This window comes from Amphiura filiformis, chromosome 9, assembly GCF_039555335.1.
Source record: "Amphiura filiformis chromosome 9, Afil_fr2py, whole genome shotgun sequence".
Taxonomy (NCBI): domain Eukaryota; kingdom Metazoa; phylum Echinodermata; class Ophiuroidea; order Amphilepidida; family Amphiuridae; genus Amphiura; species Amphiura filiformis.
Genome location: NC_092636.1, coordinates 5,317,708 through 5,326,912, shown reverse-complemented (window position 1 = coordinate 5,326,912; position 9,205 = coordinate 5,317,708). Strand labels below are relative to the sequence as shown.

The 9,205-nt window shown below is 38.5% G+C and overlaps 1 protein-coding gene across 1 annotated transcript; it reads left to right on the top strand.

Annotated features, from left to right (window-relative positions):
* The first annotated feature begins 137 nt into the window (after window positions 1-137).
* On the top strand, window positions 138-9,148 carry LOC140160548 (cytochrome c oxidase assembly factor 5-like). The gene is made up of 4 exons (XM_072183789.1): window positions 138-218; window positions 7,566-7,746; window positions 8,319-8,417; window positions 9,026-9,148. Exons 2-4 carry the CDS (start codon window positions 7,645-7,647, stop codon window positions 9,068-9,070), a joined length of 246 nt encoding a protein of 81 aa, XP_072039890.1. The 5' UTR covers window positions 138-218; window positions 7,566-7,644; the 3' UTR covers window positions 9,071-9,148.
* The last annotated feature ends 57 nt before the right edge of the window (window positions 9,149-9,205 follow it).

Here is a 9,205-nt window from a genome sequence, read left to right as displayed (position 1 = left end):
CAGCTGTATTTTTTACCAATATTAAATAAAATTTATTTTTATTCAAAACGTTCATATATTTAAAAAAATAAGCAAAAAATGTCAAGTAGTAAACTTTGCCAAGCGAACGAGCTCAAATATTTTCCCATAGTTCCTCATTCAAAATGTCAGCGCCCATGGTTGCAAAAGCTTACATTGCCACGTCTGTGTAGTGCATGTAAGGCTAAGCGAGTATTTTGGTAAGCTTTCTCTTATATTGCATTAATTTTTATTTCACTTTCCTCTGTCCTGATTTCATATCGTCCTCTGGCGCAACTGCCAAGAAATGTGATGTGAACAAATACTGAATGAACATGAAAAAATTTAATCATCCAAATTTTTTTTTTTTACTTGTGTACTCTGTATCTGTATCTGTGTGGATACTGCACAACGCTCCGTGCGGAACAATACGAGCAGGAATTGGTGTGCGCCCGTAGGTGATTAGTCTTGCTTGAGGAATTCTTGCACAGCTGTTTTGAAGCTGGTTGAGTCTTGAATTAGGTATGCTAGGTGAATTCAAATTTGCCATCAAACTGCATCATTTCATATATCAAATTAAAGCCCTTGAGTAAACAAAGCCAAAACTGAAAACCATTTTTTCATAGCACTTTCAGTAGCAAAGTTACATCTTGTCAAAGATTGACTTTCATCAAAAAGTTTCAGCTAGCAAAATTCCCCAAAACGGCATTTCGGGGGTGTTTCTAGATCTTAAGTCTCATTATGATAGCAGCTTTTTTTTAATGGAACTGCTATCCAAATCCCTCTAAAATTCCATGTGCGGGTGACTTATAACCATAAAAAATCACATATTTGGGTCAAGTGAAGTATAGAAAACATATTTATGTAGGTTTCTTTCTTCGGGCACTTGTTTTAAATTTCTATGTAAAAATGCATTGACATTGTCGGCGAATTTGGCTGACTAGCAAATGTGTTAACTAAGGTTTGCCTGGGTTACCTACTTGAATGTTGATGATTGATTGTGGTAGTTGGTTCCAGTCTATTACAGTTTTGGGGAAGTATGAATATTTCAGAGTGAGTATGCCGAGATTGACGCAGGCTTGGTTTAAGTAGGTGTTCAACCGGCAGGGCCAGGATGCCCTGTCTGGCTTTGTGGAGAACACATAATCTGTTGGCAGTTCTTCTATTTTGTAGAGTGTCCCAGTTTAAGTTCTTGATGACTTTGGTAATGCTGGTTGTTCTGTCATGTGTTTGTTGTGAACCGGGCAGCCCGTTTTTGGATCATTTCGATTTTATTAATGAGATCTTTCTGATGGGGGTCCCATACCGAGCTTGAGTACTCGATAAGAGGTCTCACAAGAGACATGTCATGTTATATCCAGGCTGGACACATCACACTACCGTGTGATGTGTCCAGTTCGTCGCCGAACTCGCATATAACATGGAGAGCTTAGCATAACGGCCTGCCTATTTACGCTTCCTGAAAACACTCTTGCACATAACATACACAACCACAAATTCACTAACTTCAACTTGCACTACCGACACCATGAAAAATATTTTAATTATTACCGATCCTTCAGAATACTTGCAAATATTGGCAGTTTCATAAAATCCTGCTGCTGAAAATCGTAAATTCCACAATCTTCTGTCAGATCCAGGTCAGTAATCACAGGCAGAGAAAATAAAGGTAGAGAAGCGACAGTCCGTACAATTAACGTGCAGACGGCCTATACCGATGTGAGGACAGAAAATGTGACTCTCCTGCTAGTCTCGGGCGCGGGCCAGACTGTATGCGGTATGAACAAAAACATAATTAACTGGTTGTGTAGGAGACTAGCAGGAGAGTCACATTTTTTGTCCTTTGCTGTCCTCCGGAGTGTCGCGGTCCTGTCACAGGTGGGCGAATCTACCAGCGTGACAAGACCAGAGATAATAAAAAAGGATGAGAGGCCACGCCGTACAAATAGCTAGCCTGATTGGCAAGCGTCGTCGCTGGCCAGATCTTCTACGGTCGTGTATGATGAGTAGAGACCATAGAGCCCTATATAGGGCTCTGTGGAAGAAACGGTTCCTAATTTTGAAGCCATGGATAATATATTCATTTATACGAGAACCATATTTTTGTACCAATCACAGAACAGAATTTCACTTAACTCACAGCTGTCAATCATTCTTGTGAAACGTAAGCTCCGCCTAGTATCAAGGTCTTCTTCTGCGCATTGGTTGTGCGCATTAACTAGCCTCCAGCACAAATCCTGTGCACACGATTAGGTTGGATGGGCGGTTTACGCCTGGTTTACACAACAGGAACTGCGATGCATCCTAAACTGGATCGCTTCCGTGTATTCGCATTGCATGGTGGGTAATCGCCTGCCAATTTGCGTCGCTCCACGTTCACAACAGTTTAAAATCAACACAGGTAAATCCATATAAAAATTAACATGGACACAAAATTGACATAGCTTATGTAATTCAAATAATAAAATAATAAAATGTAATATTATCATGATAGATGCACGCTTTATTAAAACTTGAAAAGATTATTAAGTCCAATAATTTGTTTGTGTTAGCTTGCACGAGTCACAAAATGGCGACCCATCACGCATTTTCTGCATGTGCCGACATTAGTAACTCATAGTGACTGTCCTCAAACTAGCGCCAGTGTGTCTCAGGCCTGATAACGACCCCAGGTAATTTAATGCAGAAAGTTTTCTTGCGAACAGCTGCAGGTGACAATTAAACAATGAACACGGCTTGTTTATGTACATGCGTGGGGAGGCTTGTACGTCAGCTGACGTGTTTTGGACATGTTCGCGTAAAAAGTGTCGTTTTTCTTCATGAAAAATACCAGCGATGACCAGTTTTTTGTGGGCTATTTGATTTACAGGTATGTCGGTTCGTCATAGGGTAGAAATGATAGCTGTACAATTTGTATAACATACAGTTTAACATAGGCCTAAACATTTATGGGCACAAATCGACCTTCCGTATTATGCACAAGTATGTGGAAGTGGCAGGCATAATGTCATGTAGGCTGTTTGTTTGATTGGTTTGGGACATGCATAAAGGTTTCTCCTTATGAAACCTAGAGATCTATTGGCAGATGAAGTTATGTTATTGATGTGAGTAGACCAGTTTAAATTATTAGAGATGTTGGGTAGTTTTTCACTTCCTCCAGTGTGTGTCCTCCAAGATCGTAATTGTATATTTTTGATTTCTGACATGCGTTATACGCATTGTAAAACACTTCTTGACATTAAAACATAACTGCCAGTCCTCCTGCCACTTCACTAAGGAGTCTATGTCGTTGATGATTTGACGGTATACGACACAGTCGTCAGCAAATAATCTGACATGGGAACTGATGTTAAGGGGCAGGTCATTTATGTACGGTACGTCAAAAAGAGGAGGGGGCCAAGCACCATGCCCTGAGGGACGCCAGATTCCACTTCTGTCCAAGTCGAGTGTTCTCCGCCGACAACGACCCTCTGTTCACGGTGCTTGAGGAAATTTGAAATCCAAATGAGAAGGTTAATGCCATAATTACTGAGTTTTAAAAGGAGTCGGTTGTGGGGGACAGTGTCGAATGCTTTTGAAAAATCCATTATTATCATGTCGGTTTGGGATTTGTTGTTTAATGAGAGGGCCAGGTCATTGATGGTGAGGAGTAATTGGGATTCACAGGAATGTTTGTTACGGAAGCCATGTTGCTTGTCGGTAAGAACGGAAAATTTATCGAAGTGATTCATGATTTGGGAGTGGATTATGTGTTCCAAGACTTTACTGCAGACTGATGTTAGTGATATGGGGCGATAATTAGAAGCGTCGGTCCGGTCACCTTTTTTAAAGATTGGGGAAATATTGGCACGCAGCCAGGATGATGGTATCTCGCCGGTCTCTAAGGATTTTTGAAACAATATTGTCAGGGCCGGGCTATTTCCTCGGCAGCTACCTTGAGGATCCGGGCGGGGACACCATCAGGGCCTGAAGCTTTGTGTGGATTTAAGGGGGTACTACACCCCTGCCCAATTTTGTGCCCATTTTTGCATTTTTCTCAAAAATTATAGCGCATTCGGGAAAAGTAAGATATGTATATTATAGGGGCAAGGACTACAACTACTGCACTGGAAATTTTATTTCAGCACAGACAACATTTGTGGAGTTACAGTCAAAAATGAGGGAAAACCAATATTTGATCAATAAATCAATAACTACTTGCTTTGAGTTGCTGAATTTTCAGTACAGTAGTTGTAGTCCTTGCCCTATCTTACTTGTCACCAATGTGCTATAATTTTTGAGAAAAATGCAAAAATAGGCACAAAATTGTAAAGTCAGGGATAGGAGGGATATTACTGGGTGGGATGTCAGGTAATTCTTTTTTCTCCTGTGTGAAAACTGATCGGAATTGTTCATTTAGAATACTGGCTTTGATTGTATTGTCAGATTCAGACTTACCATGTTGTTTCAGTGTTGGGATACCCACAGAGTCTTTTTTGAGACTTTTTATGTGGGTCCAAAACTTCTTAGAAGATTCCGTACAGATGGAACTTATGTAGTTTCTATATACTACCACAATCACAGAATTAGAGTTCGAGAATTTTTTTAATTCGAGTATAGTCCCACCCCCCAATTTTGAAAAATGTTCACCCAAAAACGGGGTGGGACTATACTCGCGTCAGTACGGTACTAGCACAGTCACAGTAGACTGTAAAATCGCACCAGCCAAATTTGCACGCTACAGAGCCTGAAAAAAGATCCCGCGAACCACAAATTGACACACGTATGGGCGCTGCCATGGGGTGCTAATGGGGTGCTGCGTAGACTGCATGGAACTCAGTCGAGATCATCAATGATAGTCAGTCATTTATCTTTTGGTCATTATATGACTATCATTTGAGGACTGAGTTCTTATGATACATCTTTTGAGGTGCAGTTTCAGACAATCATGACAATAGCTTGGGATTATTGGGGCAGAGGTTATCTATTGAATCCTTTCATGATCACTGAAGCATAGTAGTCAAGTCTGCCCAGGACACTCGGCACGAATTGAAAGACCATGTCACTCTCGACAAAAGAATGCATGCATGTCAAAGGTCATACGACACCAATTTGGTGCTGGGGTGCTAATGAACGCGTCACCAGCAGCACAAGTCCAACGCGATGTCCAACGCGATCAATAACGCGTATAGGGCGCATACAAGCAGACATAGACCTTAAGGTACATATTTCGAGGAGCATAACAAACACCAAATTGGTGTCGTATGACCTTTGACATGCATGCATTCTTTTGTCAAGAGTGACATGGTCTTTCAATTTGTGCCGAGTGTCCTTGGCAGACTTGACTATGCTTCAGTGGTCATGAAAGGATTCAATTATAGATAACCTCTGCCCCAATAATCCCAAGCTATTGCCTGAAACTGCACCTCGAAAGATGTATCGTAAGAACTCAGTCCTCAAATGATAGTCATATAATGACCAAAAGATAAATGACTGACTATCATTGAGGACTGAGTTCCGCAGTCTAGCATACAAGTGCGCCTACGCGGCCGGTAGTTCCTGGATATGCGATTACATGGTCATTGGCCGCTTCCACGCAGTAACATACTTCTGAACTGAGTGTCAGGGCCCTGGTACTAGTGAATTTATATGGTGATGAATGTTCCACACCATGAGTTCCAATTATTGGAACTAGTCAAATTTGCCATCAAGATTTCGAATGGAAACAGTTCAGACCCAAAACAAGATTACAGTGAGTAAATGAATATTTTGATCAGGGACTAATTTAATTATTGCACATTAGGCTAATGAAAGTTGACCCCCAGTTTCCCGTTACATAGTTTTTCATGACTGGGTAGGTGACTGTTTCATTATTCATTATTCATTATTTTCAAACTTTCATTATCGGTGCAAAGTTAATTACGGAATGCTATGTTTTGAGGCCCAAATAAAATAATAAAGTATAGTAATGACCATGCTTCACTCAAATATTTTACCAACTTAGTCTTCAAAACAAGTTTTAATTAAGCACATCTTCTTTGGAATCTTCAAATTAACCTATAGGTTGTGCAACATATGAAAGCACCAGAAGTCCATGATAGTCTTTGGAGAACCACTTTTCCATATAAATACACTGTGTCTGTGTGTTCTATTGCACACTACTTTTTTACAAACCAAACTTACTCTCCACTAGCACATCTTTGGAAGCAATATTTATACGGAAATTAGTTTGTCTACTTGCACAAACTGTTTTTGATCATTTAGGTTGCACAATAAAATATTGTAGCTGTTCTGTCAAAACTTTAATACTTGACACAGGTCCTAAAGCAGATCTTTGAAAGTAAACTTTTATACATGGAAATTGTATTGTTTTCCAATTAGGTTGCACAACAAATGAAAGTTCGAACGTTCACAGGGAGGTTGCTGGTAAAAATCATCACAGGGTACACGTGTTAATAATAAAACAACCATGCAAGAAATTGACAAATAAATCATTTTATTTATAAGTTTATTTTATTAAATACATATATTTGTAAGAAAAGCAGAATAAATTTGACTTCAAACTTTATTTATTTTATTTATTTTGATGTTGTCTATATATAGCGCTACATAGTGCACGTAGAAATGCTTTCATATTTGTTCATACGCTGGTTCCATAAACTTGGCTGCCTCTCTTTGTGTTCGGTCTATCCATTTAGTGGTAGGAGAAACTTAGATGCAGGGAATTTTTAGTCTCCAGTAAATGCGCCCTACGATAGTGCCATTTTACCACGTAGTTTAACCCAGCGTTTACAAAGACTATTCGGGCCGGTCAGGGTCGGCGTAAAAGTGCTTAAAATACGTGTCGGACGTGAAAGATGACATTAAAACTATCCTTTTTTCTTAAAAACTTGAAAATGTGAAATAATGAAATAATGGAAAATAATGAAATATTTGATCGGCATTTTTTTCTGACCGGAGTCGGGTAACGGGAAACTGGGAGTCAACTTTCATTAGCCTTAGGCCTGTCATTTTCGGTAATTTTGTGCCCGGTACCCGGCGCATTTCGGCAGGTAACGGGTACCAAATTGCAACAAAAAAAATTGAATTTTGCACGGTGTTTTGTGTTTTTAATATGAAAATTGATACTTTGTTTTCATGTCATACTCTATTAATGATATCAAAATGCATTGAATTTGAATGCATTTTGATATCATACTTTTTTTTAATTTTAACCATGAATGATCCTAGCATTTTTCAATTTCGGGTACCTGGGCAGGGTATTTCCTGCCCGGGTAATGTAATCTCGGGTGGGTACCCGCAAGCCCGCCCGAAAATGCCAGCCTTATTGCACATTTTACTTCGAGAACTATTAAATATGAAAAATAACAATCATGTTTAATATTAATTGCCATAACATTTGTATTATAATATTGGTGCTAATTTCAAATAATCAAAATTATTTGATATCAGAAGAACATTCCTTGTATTCAAAATACGATATGGCTGATGTACATGTACTCTCATGTCCCACATAAAATACTGTACAAACGTTGTTAGTAATATTATAACATACAAATCACATCATCTGTTTTATAATTTCATTAAAGGTCGCCATTTGAAGTGCAATCAACAGGACAATCAAGGTACTGTACTGCTGTTGATGGTATATGAAGCTAATGCTAAATCATGCCTAAGTACTTTGAAGGCAAAGAAGAGTCTAACCGGCCATGTGCAGCATTGAGGGAGGACCTTAAGCAGTGCTTGTTGGAAAGCCCTTGTGTGAAAATTGTAAGTATCAATATCGTGTGACCCATCATGTAACCAAATACTAGACAGGTTTAATGGTGGTATTTAGATGATACAAGTTATCAAGTTACAGAGTAGATTCCGATTGGCTAATTGAAACACGTCAGTATCAGATCAGCATCTCATTCACTGTTCAATCTGCATAGCATCGTGTGACGCAGGAGTGACATAGTTCTTTTTCCAGTTCTCAGCCAGTGCAAAAGGTCCTTGCAAAATAGTATACAGTAGTTATCTTACACATGCCTTACCTGGGGTCCATTTCACTCAAAACTATTCGTAACTCAAATAACCGTTCGTAAAGTTACGAATACCCAACACTAGATGTAAATTTACGAACGGTCCCTGTAGTAAATCCTTCTTACTTACAAAGGGTACCGGTCTTCTCACAGGTGCTGGTGAAGCAAACAGGATAATGGCTGAGCTCAATATCTTTTGAAATAAGAGCAACCTAATAATGATTGGATTTATATATTAGCTTGGATAGCTGAAACAATTAACTGATTCATTTTCATGTAAAAATTTTTAACTTTTTTTTATGTGGTGATTTTAAACAGGATAAGAAAACACCAAGGGAATGTCTTCAACCAAATACCAGAATTGATCAAGATTGCAAAGAACTTTCTCAAGCATTTTTTGAATGCAAGAGATCATTGGTATGTATTTTGAAATGGGACAGATAAAACATTGTCACTTGTGAACACATTGATTTAACACTGCAATATGGGATTATTTATGTAAAGGGAACATTGATTCATTCTATAAATCAAAAGATTAGTTCATGAAGAGATGTGCATGCACATTAGGAAAATCTTCATCAAATCTTCACATTGAATAAAGCAATTTCCCTGATTTGAATACCCTACTTGGCAAGTCTGCCATCTTGCCATATTCCCCTGGTCGATCAGGATTTTGTTTTATGGAAGAGACTATAAATGACCCTAAAATATCACACAAAGCTTGACAAATCTGAAATCTTTGCAAACTTATTTTGACAATTTTCTGAACTTTTTCAAAACATTTCTGCTGTTCAAGATTATCTGCTTTTAATTTGACACAGCTAAAAAAATTTAATTACCAAAATGCAAAATCTGAATCAATCTGTTTTTGTCTCCTAAACAACAGTTAATTTACCCACAAATACCTCAATTCAATTGAGGACGTTATAAAGTGTCCCTTCCGCTCAAAAACCTCTTTTCATTCTATGCTCTTATCAATGCTAAGCACTCATGAATCTTTTGTCTTTTATCTTTTGATATCACAGCTTGACATGAGAACAAGATTCCGAGGAAGAAAGACTCAATACTAGATGTGCATGTTCCATTTGACTGTTACCAGAACACATAGTATTTGTCTCATGACATTAGTTCAACTGTAGCTGTTTGTTTACAGTGACTTGTATTAAACTGTGTATTTAGTGTGCTACAGTAACTGTAATCATTGT